General features: G+C 62.9%; 6 protein-coding genes across 6 annotated transcripts; 1 reads left to right on the top strand and 5 right to left on the bottom strand.

Annotated features, from left to right (window-relative positions):
* Positions 1 to 1,339: 1,339 nt before the first annotated feature.
* On the bottom strand, positions 1,340 to 3,401 carry RHTO_06859 (Amidase family protein; the record flags this gene model as incomplete). The annotated part of the gene is made up of 8 exons (XM_016420518.1): positions 1,340 to 1,470; positions 1,529 to 1,653; positions 1,721 to 2,275; positions 2,324 to 2,331; positions 2,391 to 2,797; positions 2,860 to 2,952; positions 3,011 to 3,104; positions 3,168 to 3,401. The coding sequence occupies 8 exons, from the start codon at positions 3,399 to 3,401 to the stop codon at positions 1,340 to 1,342; spliced, it is 1,647 nt and encodes a 548-aa protein (XP_016274919.1).
* Positions 3,402 to 3,965: 564 nt separating this feature from the next.
* Positions 3,966 to 6,181, bottom strand: RHTO_06858 (amidase; the record flags this gene model as incomplete). The annotated part of the gene is made up of 8 exons (XM_016420517.1): positions 3,966 to 4,096; positions 4,158 to 4,282; positions 4,352 to 4,962; positions 5,022 to 5,252; positions 5,347 to 5,522; positions 5,636 to 5,728; positions 5,791 to 5,884; positions 5,948 to 6,181. 8 exons carry the CDS (start codon positions 6,179 to 6,181, stop codon positions 3,966 to 3,968), a joined length of 1,695 nt encoding a protein of 564 aa, XP_016274918.1.
* Positions 6,182 to 6,350: 169 nt separating this feature from the next.
* Positions 6,351 to 8,592, bottom strand: RHTO_06857 (uncharacterized protein; the record flags this gene model as incomplete). The annotated part of the gene is made up of 9 exons (XM_016420516.1): positions 6,351 to 6,926; positions 6,986 to 7,279; positions 7,335 to 7,433; positions 7,493 to 7,563; positions 7,625 to 7,764; positions 7,821 to 7,868; positions 7,927 to 8,224; positions 8,279 to 8,316; positions 8,420 to 8,592. The coding sequence occupies 9 exons, from the start codon at positions 8,590 to 8,592 to the stop codon at positions 6,351 to 6,353; spliced, it is 1,737 nt and encodes a 578-aa protein (XP_016274917.1).
* Positions 8,593 to 8,758: 166 nt separating this feature from the next.
* Positions 8,759 to 10,639, top strand: RHTO_06856 (histone-lysine N-methyltransferase (Bre2); the record flags this gene model as incomplete). The annotated part of the gene is made up of 3 exons (XM_016420515.1): positions 8,759 to 8,884; positions 8,948 to 9,483; positions 9,541 to 10,639. The coding sequence occupies 3 exons, from the start codon at positions 8,759 to 8,761 to the stop codon at positions 10,637 to 10,639; spliced, it is 1,761 nt and encodes a 586-aa protein (XP_016274916.1).
* Positions 10,640 to 10,956: 317 nt separating this feature from the next.
* RHTO_06855 (bZIP transcription factor) lies at positions 10,957 to 13,385 on the bottom strand (the record flags this gene model as incomplete). Its single annotated transcript, XM_016420514.1, has 2 exons — positions 10,957 to 12,980; positions 13,361 to 13,385. 2 exons carry the CDS (start codon positions 13,383 to 13,385, stop codon positions 10,957 to 10,959), a joined length of 2,049 nt encoding a protein of 682 aa, XP_016274915.1.
* Positions 13,386 to 13,948: 563 nt separating this feature from the next.
* Positions 13,949 to 15,184, bottom strand: RHTO_06854 (superoxide dismutase, Fe-Mn family; the record flags this gene model as incomplete). The annotated part of the gene is made up of 3 exons (XM_016420513.1): positions 13,949 to 14,617; positions 14,716 to 14,840; positions 14,956 to 15,184. 3 exons carry the CDS (start codon positions 15,182 to 15,184, stop codon positions 13,949 to 13,951), a joined length of 1,023 nt encoding a protein of 340 aa, XP_016274914.1.
* Between the last annotated feature and the right edge of the window lie 7 nt (positions 15,185 to 15,191).

Genomic DNA, 15,191 nt, shown 5'->3' with positions numbered 1-15,191 from the left:
GGTGTCACAGCTGTACGCTAGGTTGTTCGATAGGTTCCCTTCCCTTCACACATTCTACGCGCAGTTTCACTCTCTTTCTGTTGTGTCGCACAGTCGTGTCTTTCGAATCTTACCCTCCTTTCACCGGCGGCATCTCGCCTGCCCCTTCATCGCACTTTGCCGAGTTCTCGAGAGTACAGACGGCAGGCGCGCACCTCTCGCTGCTGTCTGCTCAGATCGCGAAACGAAGCGAAACGCTGTTCTTCCTCGTCGCTCTCACACGACTCGGCCGAACCCTTGAAGGAACACGACGAACCCGCGCGCTCTTTCTTTCGCTGGAAGCACCGGCGGAACCTTCTGCGACCGAACCCTCGCCGGCGACTTTCCTCGAGGAAGCCGACCTCGTCCCTCTCTGCCATGCGATGCACAATGCGTTTCTCTCGGGCGGACGCCGCCTTCCACTCGGCTGCCGTGCTTGCCTGCATCCGCCACGCGGCTCGCCCTTGCCGTGACCCAGCAGTAGTTCGACGCTCTCTTCGACTAATACGCGCTTCGCTTTCCTGCTCGCCGCGTTTCAGCAGTGGCTCTGCTGAGTGGTGGGGCTTTGACTTGTCTCGCTCCATGACGCAGCACCGACTGCAAACTCGTCAGGTACATGCGCCGTAGGCTGATGGCGAGCCGCTGCCTCGTCGGCCTTCCTATTCTCCTCCCGCTGCTTGTTCGCTGTTGCGCCGTCTCAGGTTCATTATGGCTGAATCGTGCTCTGCTACTCGCTCCCGAGCTTGCCATGCCCTCACGACCGGCGCCCGACGAGGAAGATCTCGTCTTGACTTTTCCCTCGCTTCCCTCTGACAGACCTTTCGCCGTCTTCTCCCGAGCTCGTCAACGGCGACAAGAATCTCCAGCCTGCAACGATGCTCCGGCTCATGAAGACGTCGCTCAGGACAAACATGATCCAGCCGTGGCCCCCGCCGCTCTCCTCATTGCCATCAAAGCCTTCAACGTCCTCCTCGGCCTCGCAGACGACTTCTGCGACGAGAAGCAGCCGAAAGGCGTTCGCGATTCGCACGGAGAAGCAATTGTGGAGAATGAAGGAGGAGTTGTCGGAGAAGGAGCGGACTCGACGCTTATGGGTGCTCATCAAGTCCATCACCCCTAGTGCGCCGGGCATCATGCTCACTGTTGTCACGGCGTGGGAAATGTATCTAGTGTACGCCGCGTTCAGACGGAAAGCAGCCACTTACTTATTCGACCTTCCTAATCTCATGCGAAAGCGCTTCGCTCGCGCGCCTGCCGTAAGATACGCCTGAGAGTGGATACGGATTCTTTGCACTGACTTTGCGCGCACTACGGCTCTGCTTCATGCCGCCCAGTCCTTGCTGCCAAGGATCCCTGCGACGACTTCGCCCAAACCGAGAAGTTCCTCGTCCTGCCAACGTCGACCGACAAGCTGAATGCCGACAGGCATGCCAGCCGTCAGCTGCGCATCGTCTGCAGACGGCAACCAGTCAGCAAGAATCAAGCGCGACAGAAGACCGAGGGAGCGCACACTCGTCGTGGAAGCGTTGGTCCTCCGGGTTCAGCGGCTTGAAGTTTGGGTCGGGCAGGTCGACAGCCGGGTCGACCTTGGTGACGGGAAAGCAGAGCACAGGTACGTCGAGGAGGTTGAACATGCTGTGGGGCGGGGAGGCCGTCAGACTCAAGCGTGAGAGAAGGTGGGTGGGCAAAGGCGCGGACTGACCCTGTGTAGCCAGCGTGGCGATTCCCGCCCGGCAGAACAGCGGTCACAGGCGCAGGAGGGCACAGCAGCCCGTCAATCGGTCGACCAGTGGAAGTCTGGTCGACCGTCGCGAGCCATTGAGCGAGGAAACCTTGCTGGACGAGCTCCTTGGCGTAGTTGAGCTGCCAGAACTCGGACACCGTCTTGAGACTGTTCTGAGTCGGCGAGATGCCGGGAATGAGCGGCTCGCCGATCGGGTCCAAAGCACGCTTGAAGTCCTCGCCGCCGTCGGCACCGAAAATGTCGTTCGCCAGCTGGAAAGCGTCCTTGAGCAAGACCGAGTCGAATTCAATGACCTCGTGACCGGCTTCGACGAGCTTCTGCGCAGCCAAATCGACCGCTCGCTTGATAGGCGGAGTTGGCGTGACGTTGTGGTCGGTGCGGATGATGCCGAAGGCGAGCTTGCCGCGATTCGCAGTCGACGTGTACGCAGCGTCGTTGAAGGGATAGGGAAGAGGCGTGGGGTCGTAGTTGGCGGGGTTGAGGTTGAGCACAGTGCGGAGGAAGTAAGCGCAGCTGGAAAGGGAGCGAGCCATCGGTCCCGCAACGCAGACGACCGCTTACTGTCCGATCTGTGGCGAAAGCGTGTCAGCAAAGTGGACAGGTTTTTGAGAGAAGGAGAGGTACCTACAAGGCTTGTTGTCGCGCCAGCGTAAAGCAGCCTGCGGGTCGTCGGGCGGATTGTGTGGAGACCGCACATCGCTGACGGAATGCGAACTGAGCCACCGACATCGGTTCCAACACCGACGATGGAGCCCTTCATGGCGATGAGCGCGCCCTCGCCGCCGCTGCTGCCGCCGGGAATGAGCTTGCGATTGCGCGGATTGCAGCAACGCCCGAAGAGGTGGTTGAAGACGTCGCCAATCATGAGCGTCTGCGGGATGTTGGTTCGACAGTGGAAGACTGCGCCTGCGTCGCGGAGCAAGCGGACCAGCGCGCTGTCGTGGGTCGAGATCCGACCGAGGTAGGAGCAGTAGCCCATCGTCGACTCGGCACCGGCGACGTCGAACTGGTCCTTCAGAGAGACAGGAACGCCGTCTGAAGAAGCGGAATGCATCAGAAGCTCGTTCGGCCGAGACAGTCGGAGGAGGGGAGCGCACGCAAAGGTCCAACAGGCTTGCCCGTCTTCTCGAGGATCTCGTCCAACTCTTTCGCCTGCTCAAGAGCCTCCTTAAAGAAGATCTCGGTCAAGCCTGATACCCTCAGGGAAGCGTTAGCGAGAGCCGCAAACAGGGTTCAACGGAGACGCACAGTTCGTGAGCTGCTGGGCGATGGCAGCGCGCTTGCTGAAGGCAGTAGCAACTTCGACGGAAGTGTACGTCTTTTCGGCGATGCGCTTGGCGAGCTGTGTAGCGGAGAATGTCGTCAGCAACTCCCTCGCCAAGCTGGCAAAGGGAAAGGCGCGCACCTCCTTGACCTCGTCGAGCTCCGTGATCTCCAGTTCACGCTCTGACAGAATACCGCAAGTCCTCGGAACCTCCGTTACGTCGTCGCCAGCAGTGTCCAGCGCCTCGGGCGACAGCCTCCATTCCTGCGGAATAAGCGCCGCTTGACGAGCTCTTTTGTCGGCGGCGTGCTCGCGCCAATTGTCCTTCGTCAGGTGCGGGAGCGTCTGATGGTAAGGTGAAGTCTTGATAGCCATTGTCGTGCGGAAGGGTCTGGGGAGAAGCAGAGAGCGGTCGAGAAAGCAGTAGGACTCGAGCGTCTATCAGCGCCACACCCGCATTTGCGGAGCGCGGAGTGTATCATGCTGCAAGCTGCATATGGCAGCTCGTAGAGTGGGAGCGGGAGAACGCCCAACCGACGGCTGGTCGAAGCCGGCGTCTCGGCAGCGAAGCGGCACAATTCCTCCGCAACGCAATGCTCAGCGTATCCGCCGCAACCACCGTTCGTTCACCCAATCGCCGCCTCGTGACTTAGTCGGGATGCGCCGCAACGCGAGCCAGCCGATGAACGACGGGGAAAGGCTCGCTCGACACTCACTACCTCCCTCCAACGCGCAACATTCCTTCCGCGCTCCACTCCTCCCGTTCCCGACGTTTCGGAGTGCCAAGAAAGCGTCGTATGTGCTGAGAGAGCGAGCAGGTAAAGGCAAGTGACTGTCGACTTGCTTAAAGCGACGGCCGGCGGGCCTTCAACCGCAGACCGGATGTAGCGACTCGCTGATAAGTACTGCAGAACGAGTCAATAAATACTTGCGAGACGTCTAGGCGGCCCAGTGCTTGCTGCCGATAATGTCGGAGACGATTTCGCCCAAGCCGAGCAGCTCCTCGTCTTGCCAGCGACGTCCGATGAGTTGAACGCCGGCGGGCACGCCCGCCGTAAGCTGCGCATCGTCTGAAGATGCCGCAGAGTTAGCGAGGAGCCGAAGTGCTGGACACGGCGCGAGGGAACGCACATTCGTCGTGGAAGCGCTGGTCTTCCTCGTCGAGCGCCTTGAAGTTCGGGTCGGGCTGGTCAACAGAAGGGTCGACCTTGGTGACGGGGAAGCAAAGAGCCGGGACGTCGAGGAGGTTGAACATGCTGTGGAGAGGAGTTATCAGCACGAGCGGACGAACGAGACGGAAGCGCGAACAAGGAGGGAAGGCTCACCCAGTGTAGCCAGCGTGGCGATTGTTGCCAGGCAGGACGGCGGTGACGGGACCAGGCGGGCAGAGCAAGCCATCGATCGGACGACCAGTCGACGTCTGACCTGCCGTCGCAAGCCATTGCGCGAGGAAAGCCTGCTGCATCTCCTCCTTGGCCCGGTTGAGCTGCCAAAGTTCCCAGACCGTCTTCAAGCCTTCGGGAGTAGGCGAGAGACCGGGAATGAGCGGCTCTTCGATCGTGCCGAGCGTGCGCTTGAAGTCCTCGCCGCCATCAGCGGCGAAGAAGTCGTTCGAAAGCTCGAACGCATCCTTGATGAGCGTCGAGTCGAATTCGATGACCTCGTGGCCTGCGTCAACAAGCTTCTTGGCGGCCGTTTCGAGCGCGCGCTTGATAGGCGGGGTCGGCGTGACGTTGTGGTCGGTGCGGATGATGCCGAAGGCGAGCTTGCCGCGCTTCTGGCTAGCGGCATAGGCTGCGTCGTTGAAGGCGAAGGGGAGGGAAGTCGCGTCGTAGTTCGACGGGTTGAGGTTGAAGAGCGAGCGGAGGAAGTAGGTACAACTCGAAAGCGAGCGAGCCATCGGTCCTGCGACGGAGAGCACGGACTCTTGGCCCAGCTGTCCACGCAAAGGTCAGGTCTCAGCTGACGGTTGAGCAGGCGAAGTCGAAAGCGCACCAGACTGTTCGTTGCGTGGCCGTACGGAACGCGACGGGTTGTCGGTCGGATGGTGTGAAGACCGCACATTGCCGACGGGATGCGTACGGATCCTCCAATGTCGGTGCCGACGCCAATGATGGATCCCTTCATAGCGATGAGGGCGCCTTCGCCGCCGCTGCTGCCGCCGGGACTGAGCTTGCGGTGGTGCGGGTTGTGAGTGCGGCCGAAGAGGTGGTTGTTCGTGTCGCCCTGCGTGCGCGAAGATGGTCAGCAGTGTCCGTACCAAAGAAGCGAGGGAAGAAAGGAGAATGCGCAAGACGAGCCAGGAGCTGACGAAACTCACGATCATGAGCGTTTGAGGCACGTTCGTCCTGCAGTAGAAGACGGCGCCCGCGTCGCGGAGGAGCGCGACGATCGCACTATCCCGCGGCGAGATGCGGCCGAGGTACGAGACGTAGCCCATGGTCAACTCGGTTCCGGCGATGTCGAACTGGTCCTTGAGCGAGACCGGGACCCCATCTGGGAGGAGCAATACGACGGCGTCAGCATGCGAGCTCAATCATGCGTCACTCCATTTGCACCTCAAGCGAAGGAGCGTAACGAGGAGCAGCAGGAAAAAATGGACGACGCACGCAAAGGACCAATGGTCTTGCCCGTCTTCTCGAGGATTGCATCAAGCTCCTTCGCCCGTTCGAGAGCCTCGTTGAAGAAGATCTCGGTCAAGCCTAGCAGCTCGGAACAGTATCAGCGCAGGCCGCGGGAAGCGAGTTGCGAGAGCGAAACGAACAGTTCGTGAGCTGCTGAGCGACTGCGGCGCGCTTGCTGAAGGCGGTAGCGACTTCGACAGCAGTGTACGTCTTGTCGGCGATGCGTTTGGCGAGCTGCGTGAGGAAGAGAGTCGATGAGCTCCCCACATGGTTCGCTGAAGGAGGAGGAGAGCGCACCTCCTCAACCTCGTCCAGCTCGGTGATCTCGAGCTCCTTCGCCGATAAGATCCCACAAGTAGCCGGCACGCCCGTCACGTTGTCCCCGGCGGCAGCGAGGACGTCAGGAGACAGCCTCCATTCCGTCGGAATCAAGCCGTCGCGCTGCTCGCGCTTTGCGGCAGCGTGCTCGCGCCAGTTGTCCTTTGTGAGGTGCGGGAGCGTCTGATGGTAAGCCTTGGCTGCGCGAGTCATTCTCGTAGCGAGCGAAGCTGTCGAGGGAAGAGCGACGAGGACAAGCGGAAGGTCGCGCCGTCGGCAAAGGCGCATCCGCCGAGTCCAACTGCGGCGCAATCCAGACGACAGAAACGCCGCGAGAATGAACAGTGGTACAGGAGTGAAGTCTACGAGCGAGCGGAGGCTGTCAAGCCCGTACCGCGGGACGACGTCCTCGACCGTCCTCGTCCTTCTCCGCCCAGTACCCGTCTCCGCCATCGTCCTCGTAGTCTCCCAGCTCAAACACCGTCTCGTCGCTGCCCGCCGAGCCGCTACCAGCCGCCCGACCGCTCCGCTGCTGCATCTCGACGCCGTCGTCTTGTCTCGCGTCGACCGAGTCCCGCCCCGCGGTGAGCGGCAACGACTCGTACTCGACGGTCGCCCGTCGCGCATGTCCCATCGCGCCTGCATCCCGTGCTGCGGTTTCTCGAGACCCGCCGTCTCGCTCAAGCGCTTGCACCACCTGCATGACCTTGCCGACCACGCCTGCGACGATGCCCGGCACCGCCATCCCGAACACGCGCAGATTCCGCGCGGTGGGCGACGAGCTCCGCAGGTTCGGGCTCGAGTCGAGAGCAATCCCGCCGCCGTTGCCCTCGACATCTGCGTCTGCGGACGCAATGCCCACGGCCTGGGCGGTCGACTTGAGACGCATTTGGTGTTCGTAGAGGTCGACGATCGAAACGCCGACGAGGTAGATGGCAAAGGCGCCCGAGACGAGAATCTGCGAAAGGTTCGAGGTCAGGCGAGGTGCTCAAGGGTTGAGGAAGGAGAGCTACACACGATGGAGTACGTCGTCGAGTCCATCCCGCTCCCCGCAACCCACTGCATCTGCTCCTCCGTCGCCGAGAGGAAAGTCAAGCCGCTCAAGACGAGCAAGAACGGCGTAAGGTGCTGGAACGAGCGGGGACCTTCCGTCTCGCTCGGCGCAGGAGTCGGCGCATCTCGCAGGACGAAGCAGACTTCGATGATGCGGGCGAGGGCGGCAAAGACGAGAGCATAGCCGAAGAACTTGTGCACGTCTTCCGAGAACTGGAGGTGCTGGCCGTGGTTGGCCATCGCGTAGCCGGTCATGCCCTGCGGGTTGGAGGATCGGTTTGAGGTCTGTGAGCAAGGAGCAAGCTACACTCACGATGATGAGAGCCGGAACAATGTTGCGACGCTGCTTGCGACCAAGCCAGATGCCGAGCGCACCGCCAGCCCACCACAAGACGCCGAGCGAGGTGTGTTGCTGCTCCAGAAAGACGGTTAGCATCAGCCTTCGAGGAGAAGCCAGGGACGGAAGCGTGCCATATCCTTGTGGGACCACCCCGTTGGGTGCGCGGAAAGGAAGTTGTGCTCGGTGAACGTGTTGACGATGCCTGTCGAGCAAAGTGATCAGGTAGGCGTCTCGCGTAGGAGTTGGGGACGCAGGGGGCGCACCCCAAAGCATGATCACCCACGAGTCGAGGTACTCCTGGCTGAGCTTGTTGCGGGCGAGGAAGCCGGCGCCGACTCGAAGCATGAGAAGGAGGATCATGGCGTAGGCGATGAAGGCGGATCCCATGATGAAGTGCGCGAGACTGCGGGATGAAGGCGGGTCAAAATCGCTTCAGGGCGGAGAAAGGAAAGCGCGTACCATTGAGTGAAGTGCTCGCCAAAGCAGAAGCCGGACGCCGCGATGCCGCTGGCAGTCTCGACGAGTCAGAGGGAAGCTCGCTTGGCGCAAAGAAAGCAGGACGAACCCGAACAGCATCTGCACCCATCCAGCGATCGGAAAGCTTTTCCCGACAATCCCGTGCGCAGTAACGACTCCTCGTCTCAGCGCCGTCCCTTCCATAACGTGCAGCTTGAGGAACACGCCCATCACCGTCTGGAGGATGAGGTACCACCAGAGGTATCCGGCGAAGTAGGCGTGTGCGGTCATGTGGAACGACCGGCCGGCATGGTGGTGGCCGAGGAAGTTGCCAGAGAGGGTGAGGACGATGCCGAGAGACTGCAGAGGGACGTGGAAGCGAGAGCGGGTGATGCCGAGGACCATGCCTGCTCCAAGCGGTGTCAGCAGCTGTCGAGCGATTCCCTCGAAACGGCACTGACCCGCAGGGAAGAGCAGGCCCCAGCAGAAGATCTGAATGCTGTAGGCGGAAAGGAAAACAGTTAACGTTGACTCCAGAGGCGGAGGAAGCCGTGAAAGCAGGTTGTGGAGGACGGAGCGAGAGTAGGGAAAGAGAGACGAACGCGATGTGCCACTTGATCACCGAGTCCAGGTCCTCGTCGTTCGTGAAGTTCTGCTCGTACGGGCCCGTCTCGACCTCGTGGTGCTCGTGTGCGGCGACGCCGAGGGTGAAAGAGATGAAGAGCAGGGTGGCGACAACGCGTCCGAGGCGGGCGCCGACCATGCCTGTAGCCATCCTGGAAGCCACAAGAGTACGAGGCAACGAGCGAGCGAGCTCAACAGCGATGAGAGTCGTTTGTGAGCGAGTTGGACGAGAAGGAGAGGGGAAGGCGGACGTCGCTGACTGCCATCGCCCGCTCACCGCTCAGACTTCTTCGCTGGGTTGCTCAGACCGCGCAGAGATGTACTCTGGAGGCATTGACCCGGCTCTGCTTGCGAACGGCGACCCGCTCGCCCCGACTCCCCCTCTCATCGAAGACCGCGAACAGTCGCCAGGTGCAGACACTCCAGAGCGCGACGAGTCCGAGGTGCGCCCGTCAGAGCATACGATGGCATACTGTGTCGCAGATTGACACGCTCGCGTCGTGCAGGAGCCGCGACGACGGCCTACAAAGCGCAAACACTCTCCGTCCGCCGCGACACCCCCCTCTCATTCGCCCGCACCAGCCCTTGCCGACCCGTCAGACGTCTCCAACCCTCCTGTACTTGTCTCGCACACAGCACAACTACCCGACAGCCCATTCGAGTTCTTCGCGACCCGTTCTCACCCCTTCAACAAGTTCGGGTTCCGCTACACGCCTTGCGGACCGTCTCCTCACACTCTTCTACCGGTCCCGCCTCAACGGTCAATCGAGTCGTACCCTCAGGGTATTCGGTGGAGCTGGGAAGATCGAAGCTTGTTCACCTTGTTGACGGAGGACGCCAAGACGCTCACGACAGACAAGGGTTGGCGCGCGGCACGAAGTAACATCGGCGTGCGCGAAGGTGCATGGTATTGGGAGGTGCGGATAGACCGCAGTGGCGGAGAAGGCGGGCGAGACCAGGGCGGTGAAGGGCAAGGCAGCTGGGTTCGGGTGGGAGTAGGCAGACGAGAAAGTCCTCTGAATGCCCCGGTCGGGATTGACGGGTACGTACACGCTCGACACCGGTTAGACGCTTCGCAGAGCTTACCATGCGCTCGCAGATACTCGTATGGCTACCGCGACAAGAGCGGCGACTCTGTCACTCTCGCCCAACCGACTCCCTACGGCAAACCCTACGGCTCCTCCACTGTCATCGGCATCTACCTCGCTCTCCCCCCTCGACCCGCCTACAATATAGCCGACAAGCGTTCGCCCGCCCGAGTTGTTCGCAAGCGCATCCCGATCCGCTACAAAGGCCAGCTCTACTTTGAGCAGCTCGAGTATGCGCCCAGCAAGGAGATGGAGGAGTTGCTCGTCGATCCTGCGCTCAAGGCGTTCAAGCAGCGGCAGAAGGAGGAAAAGGAAGCGAAGGCGAAGGCCGCGGCTCCTGGCACACGAGCACCGCCGGCGAACCTCGACGAAGGTCCGCCTCTTCGTCCCTTGCCGAAGCTCGAAGGCAGCAAGGTCGCTTTTTTCGTCGACGGCGAGTGCCAAGGCGTAGCATTTGAGGACTTGTACGACTTCTTGCCACTGCGGAAGAACAAGGGCGGCAAGGAGAAGAAGAAGGATGCGCGGAGCATGATGGAGAACTGGCACGACGACGGCGCACTCGGCTACTTCCCCATGGCGTCCGTCTTTGGCGGCGGTATCGCGACGATCAACTCGGGACCCGACTTTGCCTTCCCTCCACCCGACGACATCGAGGCCGTCCTCGCCTCCTCGCCTCACCCGCCCCGCTCTCCGCACACGTACAAGCCGCCTCGACTCGACAACCGGAAGACCTGGCGACCGCTGTGCGACCGCTACGACGAGTACAACGCCGAGCAGGCGCGCCTCGATGACCTCGATGAGCAAGACGCCGTCCGCGTCCTCCTTGCCGCGCAGAAGGTCGCCGCAGAACAAGCAGCACTTGCCGGTCCCACGGGTGCAGCAGAAGTAGGCAAAACGGCGAGCGACATGGACGGCTCGTCGACGCCCGCATCGAAGAAGGCACGCACGACGCTCGCCCAGGCGGCTGTCGTCGCTTCGAGCAAGCTGGCGATGCTCGGCGCGGTCAAGGAGTCGCTCGCGGTTGGGCAGGGCGAGTCACCGGGCCAGAGTCCGAGCCCGTTGCCTGGCGAGGCGCCTGTCAAGACGGAGACGGAGGCGCACGAGGCGTGAGACTCGCAACGCGGTACTTTCTCTCCGTTTTACGTGCGCTGAGGAGAGTGAAGACAGATGCAACATTGCGGCGGTGAGAGGGGAAGAGAGTATATTTGCGACGACAATGGTGGATCGAGAGGGGAAGTAGTGGCGAGGAGGAGGGAAGGAAGAACGACGGAAAGCAGTGTCCGTGAGGCGGACGCGACGAGGAAACGCAAGAACAAGCTATGAAGTATAGGAGCGAGAAAGTGTGAAGGTACTGATGCGGTGTGGACAAGGAGGAGAGGAAAACGCGGGTGAGAAAGGAGAACTATGAACATTGTGGCGGCAAAGCGTCACTGGTAGACGGCCCTCGGAGCGTAGCCTGGCGGGATGCTGGCGGGCGAATGACCGGCGTGAGGAGGGGGCGCGGAACCAGGCGGCATGCCTGGGATCGCTGCGCGGCGCGGGTCGATCGGCGACATACCGGGCGGCAGCGGCGCGGGCGGGACGTTGCCGAGCGCGACGGGACACGATGCGTGAGCGGCGAGGATGGCGCGGAGCGAGTTGACCTCCTCCTTGAGATTGTTGACCGTCGTCTGTAAGGCGTCGTTGTCGGTCGTGAGGAGTTCGACCTTGGTCTGGAGCGACTGGAGCCACGCCTTTTTGCGCTGACGACACTTGAGCGCGGCCTGTCGGTTGCGCTCGAGAAAGTTGCGGCGCTTCTCCTCCTCCGTCTCGCCCGTGTCCTTCTTCCTCCCGCGCCCGCCCTTCGACGGTCCCGTCGGCATCTCCATTCCTTCCATCTGGTACTCTCCGCTCCCGCCCGCTTCGGGAGGCACCGACCCATTCGCCGAAACCGACATCCCGTCCGTGTCCGGGTCCTCCTTCTTTGCCGCCGCCACAGCCGCAGCAGCCTTCCTCCCTCCCCTCTTCGCAGGCGCCTTCTTCGTCGTCAAAGTCGTCGCGACTTCCTCCTCGTCCAATCCAAGACTCATCTCCTCAGCCGCCGCCGCCGCCGCCGCAGTCGGCTTCCTCGCCCTCTTCGCCGGCACACTCGAGACCGCCGCACCAGCCGCCGCCGCTCCACGCTTCGCGCGCCCCGTCCCCCCTCCCGCACTCGAATCCGCACTAGGCGCCGGACTCGAGTCCTTGATCGCCGGTCCGCCATTCGCAGGTCCAGTCCCGACCGCTCCAGGTCCGCCCGTGACTGTCGAAGCGGGCATGATTCCTCCCGTCGCTCCTTGCTGCTGAGCCGCAGCGAGTACCGCCGCAGCAGGGAACCCACCACCGGGCGTAGCGAGTCCCGAGAGCGCTGCTGCAGCTGCAACGGCATCGTCGTTGTGAAACGAGGCTTGGGTGAGGAGGTCGAGCGGGTTGGTGGGTGGAGGAGGGGCGGTGAAGCCGAGTTGGCCTGGAGGACCGGTGAAGTGTGGGTGAGGAGGAGCGCCGGGAGGGGGCGGCGGACCTTGCGAGTGGGCGTGAGAATGAGGTTGGGGAGGTGGTGGGTGCGGAGGAAAGGCGTAGCCTGGGGGAGGGGCGCCTGGCGGAGGAACGGCGGCGTGTGCGTGAGGCCCGGGAGGGTAGTAGACGTGCGAGCCGGGCGGGCCTTGAGGCGGGTACGCGACGCCAGGCGGAGGAGGGGGAGGCGCAACCGAGACGTTCGACGACGAGCGTGTGTGTGTTCTCATTCCCGCCGTCGAGGAGGGCTGCGTGACGCCGCCGTTCATGTCGACAGGCGAGTCGGACGCGCGAAGCGAGTTGCGCAACTTGCTGTGCTGGGTCGAGTTGGCCTGCGCAAAGCTCGCGTCGAACGAGTTGGCCTCGTTCAGGCCTTCGTGCGGCCTCGGTCCGCCGCCAGCGAGCGCAGCGGCGTCCGACGTGCCGGGCGTGTTGTTGGTCATCATGGCGAAGAGGGCGGCGGTCGCCGGACTGGGCGGCGGGAACGAGACGCCTCCGCCTGCGTGACCGTTCGGAGCACCAGACGCCACGAAGGGTGTCAGCCCCGTCCTCAAGGACGACTCGAACAGGGCAGACGTGCCAGTCGGTCCGTTGAGCAGCGCTGGAGACAGAGGACCGGTTCGGAGCGAGTCGACGCCCCAGTTGAACGCCGAGAGCTCGCCGCCGGGCGTCTGCATAAGCGAGAGCGGCGGCAGTCGTTGCAACCCGCCTGGGGTCGCGCGAGGAAGGAGCGCCGAGGGACTGGTCGAGCGCGCTCGTCGTCCGCCGGCCGTCAAGGTGCCGTCAGTCGGCTTGGACGTGCTCGCCTGTGGACCGAACGACTGCTCGAACGGGTTAGGTTCCTGCTGGAGCAAGCCTGCGCCGTCGAGAAAGGCGCCGCCGCGCGAGAGCGGGTCAGATGAGGCGCGATGCCGTCCTGCTGCGAGGTGTCGAGGCGGGAGGAGAGCAGGCTTCGTCAGCACGGGCGTTCTTCGAGTACGACCAGCTTCTCCTGCGTAGTGAGATTCGCTCCGCCAGGCCTGCCTTGCTTCGGTCCCATCCAACCACACCGCGTCCTTTGTGCGCGCCAACTCGCCTGCTCAAGCTCCGGCGCTGGTCGCTGCTGCCTCGCCCGTCCCGCGCACCTCGCCCAGCTCCAAAAAAGTCCCCTGCAAGCAGTTCGCACCCATCCGGACGCAACCGGACGCCCGCAACGCGCTCGAGAGATCCGTCTGCCGCGGTCGTCATATCCCTCCCTTCCGCCCTCGGAGAACGCCAGCCCAGTCGCGAGTCCCTGCTGCCAGCGAGCACCCGACTCACGCAAGAAAGCAGAAGGAGTCTCCATGTGACTCCGGGCCACTGCAAGTCCCGCGCGCGACGAGGTGGGATCGTTGTCCGGGGGTGTGTTGATGACGAAGCGATTCGAAGTCGTGAGGGAGGGATGAAGGGCGAGTCGGACGGCGTCGGGAGTGCTCAGGCGCGCATGCAAGCGTGTGCTCGAGTCCTTTCAGCCCTGAATGTGCTGTCCAGCCTGTCCCGGAGTGCGGTGTGGGCGAGAGATGGATCGAATGCGCTCGCGAAGAAAAAGAGGACCGGCGGTGGTGGCGACGGGGCGCGGCGGCTGGAGTGGGTGAGTGAGTGGTGCTGGTGCGGCTGGCGTGGTCGTTGTCGCTGTCCAGCGGGTGTCGAGTCGGCAGCGACGCAGCTGCTCGCTCTCGGACAGTCGGCGGTGTGCGTCACCAACAAGCAGCGACTCACTCGGAAAGGGGGCATCTCACTGGATTACCAGCGAGTGTAGAGGTATCTCATAGAGACGCAGAGATACCCAGTAGTGGGATGGACCACCTTGTTGCGAGAGAGTTGCTGCGAGTCTACACCCAGTCCTGCGACGACACTCCCCTCGTCCGCCTAGATGCCCTGCTGCTTGATGCGGAACTGGTCGTACGCCTGCTCGACCTTGTGCCAGTCGACGGCGCCCCACCACTTCTGTACGTACTCGTCGCGGCCCCAGAGGCCATAGTCCTCAAAGTAGCAGTGCGGGTGCGTCGAGATGCACACGAGCGGGTGGATCGACTGCCCGATGCTCGACGCGTGGTGCTGCTTCGCTCCGAACAGGATCTTGGACGGGTCGAGCGCGCCGTCCTTGAGGAGCGAGTCGCCGACCGGAGTCTGCGACGCCTGCCGCTGCGAACCGGGCTGGACCGTCTGCCACGCCGATCCCGCCGCCGCCGCCGCGCCCGTCGTCGCCGCTCCTCCCGCTGCGGATGCCGTCTCACCCGCCGGCACAGGCGGCGCCTCGCCGTCCTTGACCTCGACCTTCTCCCCCAGCACCCTCAAGTCCTTGCTCGCATACCCACCCGGTCCCATCTGCGCCCTCTCGCGAACGAGGACCGTCCCACCCGCGTACGTCCCAACCACACCGAGGTTCCCATGCGGATCCGTCACGAGCCAGACGTACGCGCCCGAGGACGGGTGCAGGCCTGAGACGTGCGCCGAGAAGTGCGAGATCAGAGCCGGGAAGGAGCCGAGCGAGGCGGTTGCGGCGATTTGTTGAGAGAAGTTCGAGTTGGGAGTGGGCTGCGTGGGCTTGTCGGACTGTTTTCGTGCGGGAAAGTTGACGAGGAGGTTGAGGTCAGTCGAGGAGCGTAACCGAGTGCACGGGAGCGGGCACGCACGAGGTTGGACAGGAAGAACGAGTTGTTGAGTGCCTCGGAGGCATAGTTGAAGATGAGTGCGTGCGCGGGGTTCATCGCAGACTGCTTGAGGGTCTGCAGGACGCTCATGTTCTCGTACTCGGTTCCTGTGAGTGTGAGAAAGCGACGTTGAACAGAAAGTATGTCAGCTCGACCGCGAGCCCCTCTCAATGACCCACGACCGCGAGAACGCAGCGCGATGAGAGGACGAGAGAGACGGACCCCGGGTGAGCTCGTTGAGGCGCGCAAGAACGCCATCCTGCCAGTCGACGGCGACCGTGCGGAGGTTCTCCGGGCCCAAGAATGGTCGCAGGCCCTTCTCGACGTCGAACGCTGGCGGGACGCGGTGGTGGACGAGTCGTCGCTGCGAGGGAAGGAAGCTGGCGACGGCGGGAGAACGCGACCGCGCGAGCTGGCGGGAGAAGCTGGGGAGTGTTCGGATGGACGCCATCGGCAGC

The sequence above is a fragment of the Rhodotorula toruloides genome (assembly GCF_000320785.1).
Source record: "Rhodotorula toruloides NP11 unplaced genomic scaffold Scaffold5, whole genome shotgun sequence".
NCBI lineage: Eukaryota > Fungi > Basidiomycota > Microbotryomycetes > Sporidiobolales > Sporidiobolaceae > Rhodotorula > Rhodotorula toruloides.
This window is presented reverse-complemented; position numbering and strand designations above follow the sequence as displayed.